The sequence below is a fragment of the Hemiscyllium ocellatum genome, chromosome 3 (assembly GCF_020745735.1).
Source record: "Hemiscyllium ocellatum isolate sHemOce1 chromosome 3, sHemOce1.pat.X.cur, whole genome shotgun sequence".
NCBI lineage: Eukaryota > Metazoa > Chordata > Chondrichthyes > Orectolobiformes > Hemiscylliidae > Hemiscyllium > Hemiscyllium ocellatum.
In genome coordinates this window covers 27322093-27344765 of record NC_083403.1, presented here as the reverse complement: position 1 = coordinate 27344765, position 22673 = coordinate 27322093, and the positions used below count along the sequence as shown (strand labels likewise).

The following is a 22673-nucleotide window of genomic DNA, read 5'->3' as shown; positions in this document are numbered from 1 at the left end:
ACCCTTTAAAGTGTCCTCAGCTTTGGAGAGGAAGGGTTAAACTAGTAAGTGAGTTAACCAATAAAGTAATAATTGTCAGAAGTTTGCGAGTTAAATAATATTAACTAAATTCATAATGTGGTAGTGTTGAAACAGGAACATCTGCTCGACTGTTTGACATTGCACTTTTTGTAGGAGTTTTACATAAAAGTTTAAATGAAAGAAAAGAAGGTTACCAACCTCTTTTTTTCTTCCTCTATTTTCTCTCGAAGTTCATTTTCTAAATGATCTGGTTCAGTGACATCTGCTGGCTCGCTGGTCACACCTGGTGAGATATTGTGGAAGAAAATGCTTAAGTGCAGCATTAAAGGTCCCCTTTGATGCAATTCCTTTGTGGAATTTGTTTGCAGTAAAACATGTTTTCAAGGCTCCCCATGGTGAAGAAAAAAATAGCACTGATGACAGAAGCTTAAGAGAAGGTCAACTCTTATCTTGGGATAGGAATTTCTCTCACCACAATACTTAATGATATCATATGTGTATATGCTTCTGTCAAATTATATATTGATTCTTTTAGAATATGCCAATCATTTTGCTGAAAACCACAGTCAGAGGAGATCTTCCTTTGGTGTTCTTATGATGTGGCTGTGACTAAAAGATATTGTCCACTGGTGGCAGCTGTAGCACTCTTGAGTAACTTTAAAGGCATAATTAAGGCTGACACTCCAGCTTGGTACTGTGTCATTGCTGCCCCTTCAGGCAGACTTAAAAGATTCCATAGCACTGAATGAAAAAAAGGTCATTCGCTCTAGTGACTTGGTGAATATTTATCCCTCAACTAAACCATCAAACAACTGAGCTGGACATTCACTTATTGCTGGAATTGGCAGTCACATCATGCACAGTTTGCTGGACAGAGGGGAAATGGCTAACAGAATTTGCATTTAAAGTGTTCCTCTTCCGCTGCATATGGGACTGAAAGAGTTAATTCTGAGTTGTGTCATAAGCACTACCCACTGTGATTATATCATGTAATCTTATAAGCAGAACAATTTAGGATCTCAAAGCAATAAGACCTAACATCCAAGTCCTCTGCAGGGTCTCCATAATAATGTCCATCATATTAGTGTAGACTGTAATTCGTTACCAAAACACAATAAACCATATCTTGTTAACTATGAAAGACTCATCTAGCTAGACTAGGAAGTGGTTTTCCTTTACCCCACTGAACTAAGCAGTACATGGACAGGATAGTGGCATAAACATTCATCTTGAGCAGCAGTTGGGAGTGTTGATGTGTCCATACAAAATCCTCCATTACGTGTTCTCTAAAAAGACGCAGCATTTTTTTAAAAAAAACCAGCAAGTGTATCTTTACGGTAATTTTATAATTAATGTTTTGAACAATTCTGGTCTAAGAACTAAGTTCCATCTGTCATTGTTTTGCCGAAGTTAAGCAGGTCGATATTAGAATGTCACTGGAGACCATCTTCCCCAGGACCAGGACATTCCAGGAACTTCAATTGTTGTTGCATTCTTATTGGTTTTGTGACCTAGGTCTCTGTACATGACTGCAAATGTGTTGCTGGTCAAAGCACAGCAGGCCAGGCAGCATCTCAGGAATAGAGAATTCGACGTTTCGAGCATAAGCCCTTCATCAGGAATAAGAGAGAGAGAGAGCCAAGCAGGCTAAGATAAAGGGTAGGGAGGAGGGACTGGGGGGAGGGGCGATGGAGGTGGGATAGGTGGAAGGAGGTCAAGGTGAGGGTGATAGGCCGGAGTGGGGTGGGGGTGGAGAGGTCAGGAAGAGGATTGCAGGTTAGGAGGGCGGTGCTGAGTTGAGGGAACCGACTGAGACAAGGTGGGGGGAGGGGAAATGAGGAAACTGGAGAAATCTGAATTCATACCTTGTGGTTGGAGGGTTCCCAGGCGGAAGATGAGGCGCTCCTCCTCCAGCCGTCGTGTTGTTGTGTTCTGCCGGTGGAGGAGTCCAAGGACCTGCATGTCCTCGGTGGAGTGGGAGGGAGAGTTAAAGTGTTGAGCCACGGGGTGATTGGGTTGGTTGGTTCGGGCGGCCCGGAGGTGTTCTCTGAAGCGTTCCGCAAGTAAGCGGCCTGTTTCACCAATATAGAGGAGGCCACATCGGGTGCAGCGGATGCAATAGATGATGTGTGTGGAGGTACAGGTGAACTTGTGGCGGATATGGAAGGATCCCTTGGGGCCTTGGAGGGAAGTGAGTGTGGAGGTGTGGGCGCAAGTTTTACATTTCCTGCGGTTGCAGGGGAAGGTGCCGGGGGTGGAGGTTGGGTTGGTGGGGGGTGTGGATCTGACGAGGGAGTCACGAAGGGAGTGGTCCTTGCGGAACGCTGATAGGGGAGGGGAGGGAAATATATCCTTGGTGGTGGGGTCCGTTTGGAGGTGGCGGAAATGGCGGCGGATGATACGTTGTATGCGGAGGTTGGTGGGGTGGTAGGTGAGAACCAGTGGGGTTCTGTCTTGGTGGCGGTTGGAGGAGCGGGGCTCAAGGGCAGAGGAGCGGGAAGTGGAGGAGATGCGGTGGAGGGCATCATCGATCACGTCTGGGGGGAATCTGCGGTCCTTGAAGAAGGAGGCCATCTGGGCTGTGCGGTGTTGGAATTGGTCCTCCTGGGAGCAGATGCGGCGGAGACGAAGGAATTGGGAATATGGGATGGCATTTTTACCCCCTGTAAAAATGCCATCCCATATTCCCAATTCCTTCGTCTCCGCCGCATCTGCTCCCAGGAGGACCAATTCCAACACCGCACAGCCCAGATGGCCTCCTTCTTCAAGGACCGCAGATTCCCCCCAGACGTGATCGATGATGCCCTCCACCGCATCTCCTCCACTTCCCGCTCCTCCGCCCTTGAGCCCCGCTCCTCCAACCGCCACCAAGACAGAACCCCACTGGTTCTCACCTACCACCCCACCAACCTCCGCATACAACGTATCATCCGCCGCCATTTCTGCCACCTCCAAACGGACCCCACCACCAAGGATATATTTCCCTCCCCTCCCCTATCAGCGTTCCGCAAGGACCACTCCCTTCGTGACTCCCTCGTCAGATCCACACCCCCCACCAACCCAACCTCCACCCCCGGCACCTTCCCCTGCAACCGCAGGAAATGTAAAACTTGCGCCCACACCTCCACACTCACTTCCCTCCAAGGCCCCAAGGGATCCTTCCATATCCGCCACAAGTTCACCTGTACCTCCACACACATCATCTATTGCATCCGCTGCACCCGATGTGGCCTCCTCTATATTGGTGAAACAGGCCGCTTACTTGCGGAACGCTTCAGAGAACACCTCCGGGCCGCCCGAACCAACCAACCCAATCACCCCGTGGCTCAACACTTTAACTCTCCCTCCCACTCCACCGAGGACATGCAGGTCCTTGGACTCCTCCACCGGCAGAACACAACAACACGACGGCTGGAGGAGGAGCGCCTCATCTTCCGCCTGGGAACCCTCCAACCACAAGGTATGAATTCAGATTTCTCCAGTTTCCTCATTTCCCCTCCCCCCACCTTGTCTCAGTCGGTTCCCTCAACTCAGCACCGCCCTCCTAACCTGCAATCCTCTTCCTGACCTCTCCGCCCCCACCCCACTCCGGCCTATCACCCTCACCTTGACCTCCTTCCACCTATCCCACCTCCATCGCCCCTCCCCCCAGTCCCTCCTCCCTACCCTTTATCTTAGCCTGCTTGGCTCTCTCTCTCTCTTATTCCTGATGAAGGGCTTATGCTCGAAACGTCGAATTCTCTATTCCTGAGATGCTGCCTGGCCTGCTGTGCTTTGACCAGCAACACATTTGCAGCTGTGATCTCCAGCATCTGCAGACCTCACTTTTTACTCTGTACATGACTGACTGCCCAGGCTCAGAGCTGGTATCCTGTGATGGTGCTGATTTATTTTTATTACTAGGTAATATTTGGACCTGGTATAATAGTGCCAATCTATTCATTATGTAGATATGCTGGACTGGAGTGGACAAAGTCAGAGGTCACATAACACCAGGTTATAGTCCAACAGGTTCATTTAAAATCACAAGCTTTCAGAGCGCCGCTTCTTCGTAAGATGAGGTTCCAAATACTTGATGTGAATCGATTCATATGTTGACTAGGAGCCCATTAATACCCAGAGCAGGAATTATAATGCAACCAATTCTTGTGAAACTGCTTGCTGACTAAAGCTAGAATAGAATTTCTTTAATATATTTATTCTTTGGCCAGATAATTAGGGGTTTAGATAGGGTTGACAGTGAGAATCTTTTTCCGCTAATGGAGTCAGCTGTTACTAGGAGACACAGCTAAAATTAAGGGGAGGTTGGTATAGGATAGATGTTAGGGGTAGATTCTTTACTCAGCGGGTTGTGAGTTCATGGAATGCCCTGCCAGTATCAGTGGTGGACTCTCCCTCTTTATGGTCATTCAAGCGGGCATTGGATAAGCATATGGAGGTTATTGGGCTAGTGTAGGTTAGGTAGGCTTCGGTCGGCGCAACATCGAGGGCCGAAGGGCCTGCACTGCGCTGTATTTTTCTATGTTCTATGTCACACTGGCAAGGCAGTATGTACTGCATTGCATATTTCCTCCATTTGCCCCTGAGCATGTTAAGAGCCACCCACATAGTGAGACTAGAAACACATTATACTGAACTAGATAGAAGTGACAAGTCCTTGAAGTTATTTTTTAATGGTTCAAGTTGACAGATTTATTATAGTCAGTGTCGCAAATTCAAAGAATAATTTCAAAACAAAACCTGGAACTAAGAATCTATTGATGACCATGAAACTGTTGTTGATTGTCAGTTAAAATTTCCATCTGGTTCACTAATGTCATTTAGGGAAGGATAGTGCCGTCCTTACCCGGTCTGGCCCACATGTGACACCAGATCCATATCATTGTGGGTGACTCTTAACTGCCCTCTGGGCAATGAGGCATGGGCAATAAATACTGGCCTAATCAGCGACACCCATATCCTATGAATGTTCATTCAAAAGAAAGTAGCTCATTTTTGTTCAGACAACAACATATAAAATGGTGTAAATGCTGCTTACTGCAAGCTATTAATTCTGTGCATTGGGACTATGAGCATAATCTGCTTCGATGGTATATCCAGATGCTATTTTTATTTTGGCAAGTGCAGGCAATTAAGGCTCTTGTTGCTAAATTGTGTATATTTTATTGTTTTCATCCATCTATAACTTCAACCAGATGTTGACATGACTGAGATTTCAAACAGGGAAAAGTATACCTTACTAGTCAATTCTTGAGCCTTTCTACTTCTCCTTTCACTTATTTACTCACAACCTTTTAGCTGCTGTTCTCTTGCTTAGAGACAAAAGAATTGCAGATGTTGGAATCCAAGGTAGACAGGCAGGAGGCTGGGAGAACACAGCTAGCCAGGCAGCATGTGGAGATGTTGATGTTTCGGGTATAACTCTTCTTCAGAACTGGGGGGTGGTCGGCGGGGGGGGGGGGGGGGGGGGGGGGGTGTAAGGGGAACTTCAGATAAAGGGGGTAGGGAGACAGGATGGTGAGGTGGGATAAGTTTCTGTCTCTCTTCCAGCTTGCTTCTCCTTTTCCCTCTAATTTTCTCTGAACATTTCTAGATATTGTTATAACTATTAGTTCTCTCCCTTTGCAGACAATACATTGTCAAACTCATCTGGCTTCATGACATGTATTATTATTTCAGAGGCAACTTTTAGTTTTGGTTAAATTTGTGTCTTTAGTTAAAAAGGGCAGGGGTGCAAGTGAGAAAACTTGACAATGGATCACTCACCTCTAAGCCTTTGATAGAACCAGGAGGTCTACATTTACCTTAATAAAACATTTGAATTATTTATGCAGTTTCAGGTCAAAGAAGCCAAACTCATCTTTAAAAACAAGGAGGCTTCTTCATGTAACCAGGGGATCTGAAGAGAGGACTAATAACTCTACCAGAGATATATCCCAGAATCAAAAGAAGTCATTTTGAAAATAAAAGATAGTCCAACTACAATTCTGTTTGAAACATTTCAAATTGCATTAGATGAAGATTGTGGGGATCAGAGAGGCATCCTTATTTAATTTCCCTGCATGTGGCTTTTGTTCACAGAAGCAGAGATGGAAAAATGCAACTTTGAATCTTCAGTTGCTTATAAATCACTGAGCTGCAAAGCAAGAGAGGTAATTGTTTGCCAGGTCTATATCTTTAGTAGATAAAATACAACTTTAGTGCGCATTGCACCGATTGCATATAAGATTCCAAACTCAATTTCAAGTCAGGGGTGATGAGGGAAGAAAGGGGAATGGGGAGTGGGGGAAGGCAGTGGCTTAATGGTAATGTCACTGGATTAGTAACCCAAAGCCCAAGGAAATGTCCCTGGGAACACGGGTTTGAATTGTCCCATGTCAGATGTGAATTAATTGCAAGAATATATTTAATCTAATGGTGACTGCATAATCACTGCTGACTATCCCGAAACCCACCTGGTCCATGTACACCTAAAAGGGAAGGAAATCTTCCAACCCTACCTGGACTGACCTACAAGTCCCTCCAGACCCAGAGCAATGTGGCTGAATGTTAACTGCCCCTGGACAATTAGTACAACTGGGAATGGGCCAACAAAATGTTGTCTTAGCCAGCAACACTTTCATTTAATGAAGAAATAGAAAAGGAGGCTACTTGGTTTATTTAGTTTGGAGTTAGAGGATTAAAGCTAAAACTAGGGTGGTTCCAATTTTCACTTTAAGCTATGGTGCTGAATTACAGTGCTGACTTTACAGCTCAAGCTGACTTTACAAGGCAGCCATGGAAAAGTTTGAAGTTTTCTAAAGGCAACATGCTACATGGAGACTTGAATACTGTTGCAAACTCTCATTTTATGAATAAAATACATTTTTAGCAAAAAAGAACCCCTTCCAGCAAAGGAGGTCTAAAAAATACAAAAGACCAACAAAATAAGCCGTGAGAGCTGGTGAGAAAGATAAAAACTGACAATAAGAGATTCTTTAAATATATAAAAAGGAAGCGAGAACAAAAGTGAACATAGACCCCCTTAGAAAATGAATCTGGGGAGATGGTTATGGGGACAAGGAAATGGCAGAGGAGTTACACAGATATTTTTCCTCAGGCTTGGTGGTGGAAGGTAAATCAAATATTTTATTAATACTAAAGAATGTAAGGGATGAATGAAGTACCATTCTCATCATGAAAGAAGTAGTTTTAATCAAAGTAATAGGGCTAAAGGCAGATAAGTCCCCTGGCCCAGATGGCTTGCATCCTAAGATACAAAAGGAGGCAACAGTGAGAGGATGCTGGATATCTGTGTCCTCAACCCCTCGAAGGAAAAGATTCTTGTCCTGGCAGGGACTGGACCTGTAGGGATGTGGAGACATCTATGCTTTGACAATAGATTAAGCAAAACTTATCATCCCACTGGCACTGTGACACTAACCCGGCATTGAACATTACTAATAACCAGTGGTTGCAATGTTTTCTGCCTCATGATCTTCAAATAGACACAAGTCCTCAAGGACCAGCCAGTCCCCATTCTTAAACATCTCTGCATCATTGTGAGGAAACATTAGAGGGAATTATCTTGTGGATACCCCATTTCCCCCAGCAGCATGGATGGAAACATATCGCTGGGCTCTGTGAGGACCACTGAATCTTTGGAATTCCCTTCTTGAAAATGTACTGGATGGAGAATCTATAAATATTTTTAACATCGAGTTAGATAGATTGTTGATTATCAAGAGGTTGAAAGATTATCAGGGATATGTAGGAATTTAGAGTTGAGATTAAAGTCAGATCAGCCATGATCTTATTGAATGGTGGAGTATGCTCAAAGAGCCAACTCTTGTTCCTTGTTCGTATGTTTACTGAGTTGCATGACGGAGAAACCTCCAGGATGCTTTCAATCAGGGGGTTGCTGGAGACCAGGTACCTGCTAAAATCTCAGGAAAAAATGACACTGTTGTCATGATGGACTTGGTGCAAATGCACAGCAGCAGGAGCAGCACTGACCCTCACTGCTGAGAAGCTAGGGCCAATCTGGATGGGCTCCTGTCACTGCAGGTCTGGCAGCCTTCAGCTGTTGCTGGACAGCTGACAAAAGTTGCGCTCCATTGGCTTATGCAGCAGTCTAGGTACTCCCCCTTCACAAGGAGTCAGGGCAATGCTAGGAGGCATCAACCATCAAGAGGAGGAGTTATATTACAGGGTCTTCAACATTATCTATTCAGAAGATTGCAGAGCTGGCTGGACCATCCATCACTACTCTGGCTGCTGCTTATGACCTCAGAAATTGCAGCTGAGGAGTTTCTTGAGTGGTTTCCCTCCAGCCAAGTGCAGAGCAGGGAGCTCAGTGCAGCACAATGGAGGGGGGTAAGAAACCAGGAGGAAAAACTCTATCAATATGATGTACAGGTAATGGCTGGAAACACTGTACATAGTCTGGTGAACATTACATTTACCATACTCTGTTAGGTATATATATTATTTAGCTAATGATTTCACATTTAAGGTTTCTTTCACAACCAATAGTATGCAAATAATTTTAACTTCACATAAACACTTGCATTTCACCATTCTTGTAGTTTTCCCTGTTGATATTGTGGTTGTAGATGCTTCATAATGCCCTGTGGCATCAGTCCTTGGCTGTTAACAAGATGCTGTGGTTGGGGGTCTGTGGTGATCATCAAATACATCGTGTGGGAGCACTGGCAGTAAGTAATGCAAGTAAAGGCATCGGCTCATTCTGATGCACCCGCTCCCCTCCATAATTGCTGACCGCCTGTCAGATTGCAACATATATCAGGGAGCTTCCCAGCAGTGACAGGAACAGGGAGATGTAATTAAGATGCTCAAAGATGAAGTTCAGCTCCAGAGCAGGGACCCTGCATGTCATGTACTGTTCCCCTGTGAATCCGCAATGAACAGCTGGAGATCTGGCCCATTCCCTCAGATGTATCCCACCCATTGTGAGTCACTTTGCAGCTATTCTCCTCAACATTGCACACCACTCATGTGCTTCATGATTGGAAGAACAGCAAGCCGCCTCTGCCAGTGGCGTTTAGCCTCAGCATTTACATGCTATGAGACTCCGAACATCAGATTGTTCTTTCTAAGTGCTCATTCTATTAAGCATATACGTTTGCATTCCCTAGATCTGCCTACCTGCTTCCCCCCCACTCCAACCAGTCTCCATTCCCCCAGTTCCCTCTTCCTCTTGTCTCCCCTTCCTCAGCACCAATACCCCCTTAGTTTCTGTGAACTATAGCATAATGACGACTGGTATGGGAGGCTGACCTGACTAAGCTTTACTGGGCCCCTGGCTAATGGGGTATCCCCATGGACTTTATTGTGGGACCACTCCCTGAAGACTTTCAGACACAGTTTGTGCTGCTTGTAACAATTGTCGTGTGTTTGGCACAAATACTAAATCCACGTTGCAGAGATGCTAGAGTGACATAGCCCACTGATGTATGACAAAATGTAGGCCACCTTGACTGCTTACTGATCACTTGCCTATCGCCTGACTGTGCTAACTGCCAATGCAAGGCAAACCATGGCAGAGTAGAACAAAGTGTATATGCTGGAAACAAGCTGGCAGCACCAGGTGAATGCACACTGAGAAAGCCAGGGAGAAGCCCTGCTAAACAGCCTGATCTACACCGTATAATGTGTTCCCCTCCTTGTGTAGTACCTGTATCTAATATAGCCAGACACTGTTGGTTGCCGATATGCCTTCCCAGACCAGTCTGCCCTTGCATGGCACAGTGCTGGTGCATCAAAGGATGCCAGGTTGGTGGCAATGCCTCCCTGAAAGTGTAGGGCCAATGCCCATGATGGAAGGGTATGTGTGGCAGACTCTGCCCTGCCTATAAGTTTGTCCATGGCTAACATGGATGTCTGGGAGCAAGAATCTGCTCTGGTTTCCATATTGAAATGTCCCTGTTTGCATCATGAATTTTTAAGACTGCACCCCCATAGCAAGGTGTGCTGTTAACAAACAATAAACAGTCATTCCTTGTTGAGAATTTAGCAATGCTGCTTGAGTTATGGGGTTGAGAGGGGGTGATGTTGTATGGCGATGATCTGCACGCCGAGACGAATAGCTTGCCTGATCCTACCACCTATCGCACCACAGCCCATTCCATTTAGAGCCTGCTACGATTCCAGCCTCTGTACCCTTAAAAACTCTGCTTTCCTCAGGCAACTGCATCAGACAAAGCTCCCAAAACAAATATCCTCAATATAGGTATATAAAAGAGTTTCATAATTGCAAATTCAACTCAAAGATTTTCATTTTCTGATGTAATATTGCTATGTATATTCTTTGGACACCATCTGTGCATCATTCTCTCCAACCATCAACTTTGACACCTAGATAGTTGTGGTAATTAACTATTTTAATGCCCAGATCTAAGTTTTCACAAGAACAGTATTATTAACTGGCTTTTCCTCAAAAATTCCTAAGTTTTTTCATCTTGCTTTTGTTCAGTTTGAAAGGAATTTTCTGAACTTTTCTATCAAGTTTAATTTGCTATACTTGATGAGATCAGAATTAACTCCACAGAGCCCTGTATCTGTTACCAGGTCACCCTTTACTTACACACGAACAGACCTTGACTTTAGTACTGCCTCATTCAGAGTCAGCTACCAGAGTGTCAACATCTCAGGCAATCCTTTTTTTTTCTTTTTCTCCTTTTCTCCCCTTACCCCCACACTACTGCCTAACTGCGGTATTGCTTATATTATCCCCAGCACCTAGGTTGTGTGTGTGTAGGTGTGAGACACAGTGAAAGACACAAGGTATTCTAATCTTTATTCAATTTCCACCACCAGGAAGAAAGGAAGCCCCAGGGTGGCCAGTGACAAGCAGTGCCCTTCTTATTGAAGGCAATGCTGCATGATCAAAAACATGAAAGAAAGGGTAGGGATTAAATCAAAATAGAATTGGAGGGGGAAATAAAGCACTTCACACCCTGTGGTGCACACCTCTCCCTGAACAACTCGAGGGAGTTGGTAGACACCAAGGACACCCGGGCGCGGACGAATACTCCCCTTTTTTTTTCTTTTTTTTAGTGCCCTTCACATCATAATGTCCTATTAATTTTTTTTATTTTTTTATTTTTTTTTACCCGAGTGGCCAGTGACAAGCAGTGCCCTTCACATCATAATGTCCTATTAATTTTTTTTTTATTTTTATTTTTTCTTTTTTTCTTTTTCTTTTTTTAACCCCCACACTACCGCCTAACTGCGGTAGTGCTTATTTTTATCCCCAGCACCCATGGTGTGTGTGTGCAGGTGTGAGACACAGTGAGAGACACAAAGTGTACAAATCTTTATTCAATTCCCACCACCAGGAAAAGTAGGAAAACACCCGAGTGGCCTGTGATGAGCAGTGCCCTTCACATGAAAGGGCAATGCTGTGTGATCAAAACAGTGAAGGGGAGGGCAGGGACTAAATCAAAATAGAATTGGAGGGGGAAATAAAGCACTTCACACCCTGTGGTGCACACCTCTCCCTGAACAACTCGAGGGAGTTGGTAGACACCAAGGACACCCGGGCGCGGACGAATACTCCCCTTTTTATAAGTAAACCCGGGATCCTTGATTGGACCAGATTAACAGCCCCGGTCAAGTAACTCATACTCTATGAGGTCCACCTGGCTGACCTTGTTCTTATCATGTCATTAAATTGACAATGGGACAATTATACAAAAATGTTATTAAAGTTGTGTCATTAATTACATTCAAGGTTGAGGTAGATTGTTTTTTTTAATTAGTAAGGGAATCAAGGATTCGAGGGAAATGAAGGAAAGTGGAAATGAAGATTATCAGATCAACAATGATATCCTTGAATGGTGGAGCAGAGTCAATGGTCTACTTCAACTCATACAAGTATGGCGTTATGGTCTTTCTATATGCATCTTTGTGTTTTATATTTCCTCTCTTACTTTTATTGTTATTTCAGTAAGTTTGTTTTGGCCTCTTACATTAAATTAGCTTCTCCCATAAGGTTAGGAGTAGGAATTTTATCAATGATTGTGTGTTAAGTGCCATTCATAACTCACCAGATATGAATCAGTCCTTACCCACATGCAGCAACCCAGAAAGACATTCTAGTCACTGCAGGGACTACTGGGAGTCCCAGAAAGAAGATAATTGAAACTGGATTTCAAGGTAAGTCTCGAACGTTTGGTCAGGAATAAATCAGGGACACGAGCAAGGGTGAAGAGGGGATTGTGGATTTGAGTTCTAGAGGTCAGACATAAATGGGGAGTCCCATCTTGTCATCGAGGTTTGGAGTTAGCTGGGGGAACAGCTGCCCCTGATGGGCACAAGTAAACCCCCTAAAAAGGAACCCTGCCTTCCTTTCTGAAAACAACAGGTAGGTCACTTTGCTTCCACCTTAACTTGTCTATAATATCGTATCAGTGGAGATGAAAAGAGGCTATTCAGTGTTCTTCAATTGACAAACCAAAGGCCTCAATTTGCCTAAGGATGGGCAAGCTGGCTGCCACCTCGACCGCCCCCTTCACTGTAAATTGGGAGACAGCTTGAGAGTGCCTGAACAGTGGTGGGTCTCCCCTTCCACACCTTCAAATATATCATGCAAGGGCACAAAACTAACCCAGAGAACTATGGGCACATGGGATACCATAAGATTCTCCTCCTAACGCCACACCACTATGATATGGGGTTATAATCATCATTCTGTTACTGTCACTGTGAGAAAATTCTGGAACTCCTGCCTAAGTAGTACTGTGAGTGGACTTATACTACAAGGGCCACAGTAGTTTAAGAAAATATCAGAATGTTCTCAGGGACAATTAGCATTGGTAATAAATCCTGATTTTATCAGAGAAACCAATATCTTATGAATATATTTTTAAAAAGCCAATATCGGATATTTTCCAATTACACCTGCAACCCCCTCCCCCGCCTCCAATACCCCAGCAATTTTGCTTTTCACTAAAAGTTATAGAAACACTATTTATAATAAGCATCTGATCCAATACTACCCACACCTACTACCTCCAACAAATTAAAATTACTTTGAATCTGGTGGCAATGGGCTTTGAATTGGGCTGGCGGGGTTGAATCAGGGTGAATTGTAACCAGGAGAATATCTTGATAATCTTTCTAACATACATTGAGACTTTTTAAAATTCACCCGGAAAGCTAGAAAGAAGCTTGATTTAACAGTTGATCCAAAAGGCATTATCTCTCACAAGTGTCAAGCTTGATTGTGTACTCATGGCCTGAACTGCAAATTTAATCTACAATGTTCACAACTTAGAGACAGGAGTGCTAAATTGCAGCAGCATGATAATGTAAGATAGTGATTAGTATAGTATCAAACTAGATCAGTAAAAGATCAAACGTGACTGGCATGGTGGCTCAGTGGTTAGCACTGCTGCCTCACAGCACCAGGGGCTCAGGTTCGATTCCAGCCTCGGGTGACTGTCTATGTGGAGTTTGCACATTCTCCCCGTGTCTGTGTGGGTTTCCTCTGGACGCTCCAGTTTCCTCCCACAATCCAAAGAGGCGCAGGTCAGGTGAATTGACCATGCTAAATTAGGTGCATCAGCCAGAGGTAAATGGGTCTGGGTGGGTTACTCTTCAGAGGGTCGATGTGGGCCTGTTTCCACACTGTAGGGAATCTAATCTTAAGTAGCGAAGAACAATAAATCCTGTTAACTTTGACAATCCTTTAAACAGTCAAATATTATCTCTTCTGAGCTGAAAATGTGTTGCTGGTTAAAGCACAGCAGGTCAGGCAGCATCCAAGGAACAGGAAATTCGACGTTTCGGGCCAGAGCCCTTCATCAGGAATGAGGAGAGTGTGCCAGGCAGGCTAAGATAAAAGGTAGGGAGGAGGGACTTGGGGGAGGGGCGATGGAGATGTGATAGGTGGAAGGAGGTCAAGGTGAGGGTGATAGGCCGGAGTGGGGTGGGGGCGGAGAGGTGAGGAAGAAGATTGCAGGTTAGGAGGGCGGTGCTGAGTTCGAGGGAATCGACTGAGACAAGGTGGGGGGAGGGGAAATGAGGAAACTGGAGAAATCTGAGTTCATCCCTTGTGGTTGGAGGGTTCCCAGGCGGAAGATGAGGCGTTCTTCCTCCAACCGTCGTATTGTTACGTTCTGGCGATGGAGGAGTCCAAGGACCTGCATGTCCTCGGTGGAGTGGGAGGGAGAGTTAAAGTGTTGAGCCACGGGGTGGTTGGGTTGGTTGGTCCGGGTGTCCCAGAGGTGTTCCCTGAAGCGTTCCGCAAGTAGGCGGCCTGTCTCCCCAATATAGAGGAGCCACATCGGGTGCAGCGGATGTGTGTGGAGGTGCAGGTGAATTTGTGGCGGATATGGAAGGATCCCTTGGGGCCTTGGAGAGAAGTAAGGGAGGAGGTGTGGGCGCAAGTTTTGCATTTCCTGAGTTTGCAGGGGAAGGTGCCAGGAGTGGAGGTTGGGGGTGTGGACCTGACGAGGGAGTCACGAAGGGAGTGGTCTTTGCGGAACGCTGATAGGGGAGGGGAGGGAAATATATCCCTGGTGGTGGGGTCCGTTTGGAGGTGGCGGAAATGATGGCGGATGATACGCTGTATACGGAGGTTGGTAGGGTGGTAGGTGAGAACCAGTGGGGTTCTGTCCTGGTGGCGGTTGGGGGGGCGGAGCTCAAGGACGTAGGAGCGGGAAGTGGAGGAGATGCGGTGGAGGGCATCGTCGATCACGTCTGGGGGGAATCTGCGGTCCTTGAAGAAGGAGGCCATCTGGGCTGTACGGTATTGGAACTGGTCCTCCTGGGAGCAGATGCGGCGGAGGCGAAGGAATTGGGAATATGGGATGGCGTTTTTACAGTGGCCAGGGTGGGAGGAGGTGTAGTCCAGGTAGCTGTGGGAGTCAGTCGGTTTATAATAGATGTCTGTGTTGAGTCGGTCGCCCGAGATAGAAATGGAAAGGTCTAGGAAGGGGAGGGAGGAGTCTGAGACAGTCCAGGTGAATTTGAGGTCGGGATGGAAGGTGTTGGTAAAGTTGATGAACTGTTCAACCTCCTCGTGGGAGCATGAGGCAGCGCCAATACAGTCATCGATGTAGCGGAGGAAAATGTGGGGGTGGTGCCAGTGTAGCTGCGGAAGATGGACTGTTCCACATATCCTACGAAGAGACAGGCATAGCTGGGGCCCATGCGGGTGCCCATGGCAACTCCTTTAGTTTGGAGGAAGTGGGAGGATTGGAAAGAGAAGTTATTCAGGGTGAGGACCAGTTCAGTCAGTCGAAGGAGGGTGTCAGTGGAAGGGTACTGGTTGGTGCGGCGGGAAAGGAAGAAGCGGAGGGCTTTGAGTCCTTCGTGATGGGGGATGGAGGTGTACACCAACCAACCCAACCACCCCGTGGCTCAACACTTTAACTCTCCCTCCCACTCCACCGAGGACATGCAGGTCCTTGGACTCCTCCATCGCCAGAACATCATAACGCGACGGTTGGAGGAAGAGCGCCTCATCTTCCGCCTGGGAACCCTCCAACCACAAGGGATGAACTCAGATTTCTCCAGTTTCCTCATTTCCCCTCCCCCCACCTTGTCTCAGTCGATTCCCTCGAACTCAGCACCGCCCTCCTAACCTGCAATCTTCTTCCTGACCTCTCCGCCCCCACCCCACTCCGGCCTATCACCCTCACCTTGACCTCCTTCCACCTATCACATTGCCATCGCCCCTCCCCCAAGTCCCTCCTCCCTACCTTTTATCTTAGCCTGCCTGGCACACTCTCCTCATTCCTGATGAAGGGCTCTGGCCCGAAACGTCGAATTTCCTGTTCCTTGGATGCTGCCTGACCTGCTGTGCTTTAACCAGCAACACATTTTCAGCTCTGATCTCCAGCATCTGCAGACCTCACTTTTTATTCAAATATCATCTCTTATATACTTAAAAGATGTGGCTGCAAAATCCTTTAGATGGCACTATCTGAGCAATGTTATAAGTTCCATTATTTCAAACTGCAGACCATCCAAAGTTGTCTGACTCAAACAACTAACCTATTGTCTTTTTGTGAAATCATGTTGTGATTACTAATCCTGCCACTAGATGGCACTGGTGTAATCTTATCCGTTGAGATTACTGAACATATTGGGAAAGGTCACTCAGTCACTTAGAGGCATAAAAACATAATTAATACAAAGGAATCCTAGGCATCACTATGTACAAGCATGTAAATTATGGCTTTTTAACCACAAGAATAGTTTCAAAATAAGGGTTGCACAAACAATGTTTGCTTGAATAACCAGAAACTCAAACAAAAAGCACTTTTACAAGCTCTCGGTTAATTACTATGTTGATATTGACCAAGACAAGCTATTTTGAGTTAGCAGTTACAATGAGAAATAAGTTGTGATCTTTGCTGCTGCTGATTGTTAATCAGTAAGTAACACCATCTAAACAAAACCCTTCAATCCCCACGATCAGGAACACATCCCTCCCATCCCTTCATTCATCACAATGAATCATGAGATTCTTGAGCCTATTTAACTTAGCTGGGTCAATCGTAAATTTCAAAAACTGTGATTGATGTTCTTCTGTAAGCAAATATATTAAGATAGATAACTAAATTCTAATTAAGGGAGTGTTACACTGTCAGAGGTGCCATCTTTCAGATGAGACATTAAAATTAGTGCATCCACCATCTGGGGCAGGTGTGAAAGATCCTATTGGACTACTTAAAGGGGAATTAAACACAGCATTAAAATTATAAAGTGCTGGAAAAGGGTCAGGAAGGCACTGTGGATGAAGACACAGTATGTTATCTCCAGTATCCTGGGCAATACTTAGCCAAAATCACAAAAATATTGCATGGTCATTATCATATTGTTGTTTTGTTGCAGCTTGCTATGCACAAAATGGTTACTGTTTTTTCTTTAGATTAACAACTGCATTTCAAAACTACTTCATTTACTGTAAAGCACTTTAGTAACATAGCACATAATCTCTTTTCATAATTGCTTATTGGCCCTCAGTAGTTGGGAACTTTGATTAGATGCTTAGGGATAAATTGGTAAACATTCTGTCTGCAATAATACACACTTTCATGGATATGCCTACACCTCCAAAATCTTTGGACTTTACTGATAAAGGTGCTGGCCAGGAAACAAATTGGTGGACCACTTCGCAGAACACCTATGTTCTGTCCACAAAAAGACCCTGAGTTTCCAGTTGTCTGCCACTTTAACATACCACCTTGTTCCCTGGCCAACATCTGGCACAAGCTGGAAGAACACTTCATTTTCTACTTGGGAACTCTACAGCTTTCTGGACTCAGCAAGTTCAGCAATGTTAGGGATTGAGGCACCTTTTCCCATGTCCTTACCCAAACACCACACACCGGGGCCTTGTTATCACATGGTCTGCTATTACACATAACCTGTTGTTAGCTACCAATAATCCCCATGAGCAGCCATTCATTCTCCTAGACTAATTGTTATCCATTCCTTTGACTGTTCTTTCTCTTTTTGGGCTTTATCGGCACCAATTGTTTACTCCTTAGCATCCCCCATCCTGTCTTCTGCATAAAAAACATTTTTCTAGCTACCATCAATTCTGAGGAAGGGTCAATGAACCTGAAACTCTGATTTCTCTCCATTGATGCTGTCAGATCTGTGGAGCTTCTCCAGTAATTTCTGATTTCCAGCATCCGCAATTCTTTCAGTTTTTATCATCAGTATGACTACAGACAGAAAATATTATTGAATTAAAAGTCAATGTATATGTATAGTAAATCTTCTGTGCTTCATACTTAGATGAAGATGCACATGACTATTCAAGGAATGGAGGGATATGGACCAAGGGCAGGCAGAAGGGATTAGTTTAATTTGGTGTCAAGTTTGGCACAACATCATGGGCCAAGTGGTCTGTTCCTTTGCTGTATCATTTTATGTTCTAGGTGTAGGTTCTAAATAAACTACTTTATTAAACTCCTACATGAATATTAATGACATAGATAAAGACATTGTGTCAGAGTTGCATAATATGCAACACAGAGCACTGTGACGGGGTTACTTAGCTTGTGAGTTGAAAGTGGAAGTGAATTATGTAGCTTAACATCAACAATGAATTATTTTGTGCATTCCACAGTATCAAGTTATTTATTATGTACTTTGTGCTCAGAAAAATCAGAAGAGGAATTTAATCCTTTGAGAAAGGGTCATATCATGTTCCTTCCTCAGGAGGCTAAGGAAATTTAGCAGGTCCACAAGGATGCTTACCAATTTTTATAGGCGTACCAGAAAAAAGCATCCTATCTGAATGTATCACAGTGTGATACGGCAACTGCTCTTCCCAAAACCGCATGAAACTGCAGAGTGGTGAATACAGTCTAGTCCAGCACGCAAACCAGCCTTTCGTCCACTGAATCCTCCCATACTTTGGTGCCTCGGGAAAGCAGCAACAGAATCAAAGAACCCTCCCGTCCCAGTTATACTCTCCTCCACCCTCTTCTATCAGACAGAAGATATAAATACTTGAATACATGTACAAATTGATTCAAGAACAGCTTCTTCCCTGCTGTTATCAAACTTTTGAATGGACCTCTCAAACCATTAACTCTGATCACGGTCTCTGCACCTTCTCTGTGGCTGTAACTGTATTCTGCACTTTGTTCTCCTACCCTAGTGCACTTTGCATGGTACGATCAGCCTGTATAGCACACAAATCATCACTTTTCACTGTATCCTGAAACATGTGATAACAATACATCAATTAATTAATCTCTCAGCATTTTTATAGGAATGAGAAGTTACTCAGGGGTTGGTTGCCACAGTCAAGACAGAATCCTATTCAGAAAAGAAGCAAAAGGAGAAATACAAAAGGAGTAGAACTGAAGACACAAGACTAATATAATGGATTATGTATTCCCCTCCATTTATTAATACAAGTGGAATATGGTAGAAAATTAAAATCAAGCATGCACAAGCAGCTAGAATTGGTGGGACATACAGACCTAGGAGGTAAGCAAGGAAGATTTGAGACTATAGATTTAAAAATGAATGTGATAGTTTAAATATTGGGGTATTGCCAAATTGGGAGCCTAAGTGGGACAGCAGCACAGGGGCAATTGGTGATTAAACTGGATATGAAATAGGCATTTAGGCCTAGGACATGGGTAGCAGAGTTTTGGACGAACTTTAGTTCATTTGAAAGATGCAAAGAGAGTTAGGTTACCACATAAACAGCCAGGCCTGGAAATAATAAAAACACAGAATAGCTACATTGACAAAGGCCTGGAGTTAGGTTATGTTATGGTGGAGATAGAGAGTAGTATTGGTGATGGAACTGGTATAGAGCAGATATCACCTCTGGGCTAGTTACAACACCAAGGTTGTGAACAAAGTTAAAAAAAATCACACAACACCTGGTTATAGGTCCAACATTTCAACCAGGACAGATACCAAGGATAGGACTGATTCAATGACTGGAGAATGCTGTTGTTTTTTAGATTAGATTACTTACAGTGTGGAAACAGGCCCTTCAGCCCAACAAGTCCACACCGACCCGCCGAAGCGCAACCCACCCATATACCCCTACATTTACCCCTTACCTAACACTACGGGCAATTTAGCATGGCCAATTCACCTGACCCACACATCTTTGGACTGTGGGAGGAAACTGGAGCACCCATAGGAAACCCACGCAGACACGGGGAGAACGTGCAAACTCCACACAGTCAGTCGCCTGAGGCGGGAATTGAACCCGGGTCTCTGGCGCTGTGAGGCAGCAGTGCTAATTACTGTGCCACCGTGCCGCCCCTGCTGTTGTGGCAGGGACCAAAGATAATGCATATCTAGTATAAGATAAATTAGTTTTCTAAGAATCAAGTTAGGAAACTTGTTTTATACACATGCCGATTTAGTTAGCAACAAATGCTGGTGGGCGGCACGATGGCACAGTGGTTAGCACTGCTGCCTCACAGCGCCAGAGACACGGGTTCAGTTCCCGACTCAGGCGACTGACTGTGTGGAGTTTGCACATTCTGCCGGTTTCCTCCCACAGTCCAAAGATGTGCAGGTCAGCTTAATTGACCATGCTAAATTGCCCGTAGTGTTAGGTAAAGGGCTAAATGTAGGGGAATAGGTGGGTTGTGCTTCGGCGGGTCGGTGTGGACTTGTTGAGCCGAAGGGCCTGTTTTCACACTGTAAGTAATCTAATCTAATCTAAAAAAAAATGTGAACAGAACAAAATAGTACCACGATGTTTCATTGGAAATAAAATTGAAAAGTTGCTTTGATTTCTAATTCTTGCTGGAATTTTCTCCTAAAATGTTACAACACCCATTCTCTTGTAAGATGCTGTTTGCTTCTAACAGTTTCCCACTTGATTTCAACATCTCTGTTCCTTTTGTTACAATAGCAATTGATCTTTTTAATCTGAATCATTTCTTGTCCAGTTCAATTGAAGTTATAATTTAATTTGGTTCAGGTGAAATTTTCCATTCTTTATATAAACGGGGGTTTTACCACTTTAACTCAGTCAATTTGAAAATGATGCAGAATTTGCTTTGAACTTGGGGTCACTGGGACTTATTGAATAGTGATGGAGCTTAGGGTGACTACAATATCTAGTTACACATTATGCTTCACTTCACTACTCTCCAGACAACCCCAAAGCTTGATGAGTTTTACAGGAAAGTTTAGTTTAAATTCCCCTTTCTTTTAAAAGAAAACTTTACAGATTCAAATCCTGCCAAGTTCAAATCAGATGAGAAGATAGCAGAAAATCTGGGAAGCAAAACCTGGTCCTCAGGAATGCAATCTTGGCAGGAATGACAAGCAATAACAGTCTCCCTCTCTTTCTCACACATTCTGTCAAAAAGAGAGTTAAAACTGTTAATCTTATACAGCAGCACACTCTTTCCTACACTGAATCTGAAAATTACTTCAAGTCTGGTGAAGCAGTTTTTCAAGTCACCATAATGGAATTGCACGGTCTGCGAAAAGCTGAATGCAGTAAATCAGGATAACAGTGAAGTGGAAAGGAATAGCTGAATTCAAATATTTACCTTTAAGTTAAATGCACTCGCTATGATGAGAGATGGGCGCCAAATATTGAGAAATTTGTCTGAAATTATGAGGCTCCTAATCAGTTTTCAATCTACTCTGCTATTAAACAGGAGTGACGAGGGGCAGGCACTTACAATATTTTTGGCTACAATAGACTTGTCATTTAACTTTAACCCCGGGCAGGCAAGCAGCAGACCATGAAGCAGCAGGCTGGCTGAGGTCGGACCTGCATGGCACTTGGGGAAATACACAAGGAAGCAAGTCTTTTGGTTCGACCACTCCATGTCGGCACACAAGCTAATGGTTCTCCACAGTTATCCAAATTCTTGTGTCTGTAAACTCTTCTTTTTCATTCCTTCAACCACTATCCAATCTAATCCTTAATCAATTTCTGCCTCAGCCACTAAGCCTGGAAGTGAATTTCACAGTCTTTCAACTGTGTGGGGAGTGGTTTTTCCTGCCCATCTATGTTTAATCTTGTATCCGTGGCATTTTGCTTTTGATCCCTGAACCAGATGGAAACAGTCGATTTCCATCTACCCTATCCCAACTATTCATATTATTAGCACCCTCTGAGTTATCAATGTTCCAGCAAGAAAAGGATCCATTTTTGAAGGTTCCTTGATATTTGCATTTCCTCATATCCTGCAAAATATAGTTAATCTGCCCTGTATTATCGCTACAATCTCAATACCCTCCATGTAGTGCAGAGTGCATAGTTATAAAAAGTATTCTAACTGCGGCCACAGTAGTGTTCTGTAAAGGCTCTTCATTACAGTTTCATACAGATACACTCACACACACACACACGCTCAATCTCCCCCAGATCCTATACCATCTACAGTACTACATGACCCAGGCTTCTGAATTCTGTCTACCATTCCCGACTCCCCGCACATTCCTCACCACGGCCTGTCAGCCTGGATTCAGATAAACACTCTCATTCACCTTCTAATTTGGCTCCAGAGACACAGAGACTCAGCAGTTGCCACCATAGCCAGCAAAGTTGCTGAGGATAGAGAGGCACTGGATACTACAGAGGTTAGGGCAAGGGAAGATGCAACGAGACCTGGGAGTCCTTGTACACCAGTCACTGAAAGTAGAATACAGTTCAGCAGGTGGTGAAAAAGGCAAATAATATGCTGGTCTTTGTAACAAGAGAATTCAAGTACAGGAGCAAGGATGCCTTGCTGCAATTGTACATAAAGCCTTTGAGAGACTACACCTGGAGTATTACATGCAGCTTTGGACTTCTTACCTGACCAAGGCAGGTCTGACATATGAAGACGGTCTACACAGGCTAGATGTGGGAACGATGTTGCTGATGACCCAGGAGTCCAGAACCAGGGTCAGTTTAATGATCTGAGGTAAGTCATTTTGGACTGAGACGAGGAGAAATTTCTTCACCCAGAGAGTGGTCAGTTTGTCCAATTCTCTGCCACTGAAAGTAGTTGAGACCAACGTATTGAGTGTTTTCAAAAAGGAGATAGGTGTAGCTGTTAGGGTTAAAAGGATCAAAGGGTTTGGGGAGAAAGCAAGAACAGGGTACTAAGTTGGATGATCAGCTACGATCATTTTGAATGATGGAGAAGGGTCAAAGGGCCAACAAAGCTACTCCTACGCCTATTTTTTACGTT

The 22673-nt window shown here is 44.4% G+C and overlaps 1 protein-coding gene across 1 annotated transcript in view; it reads right to left on the bottom strand.

Annotated features, from left to right (window-relative positions):
* Window positions 1-22673, bottom strand: part of kif6 (kinesin family member 6) — a 541049-nt gene that overhangs the window by 41861 nt on the left and 476515 nt on the right. The window contains exon 17 of the mRNA XM_060854513.1: window positions 220-304. Within this exon, the coding sequence (XP_060710496.1) occupies window positions 220-304 (85 nt within the window). The remainder of the gene's footprint in view (window positions 1-219; window positions 305-22673) is intronic.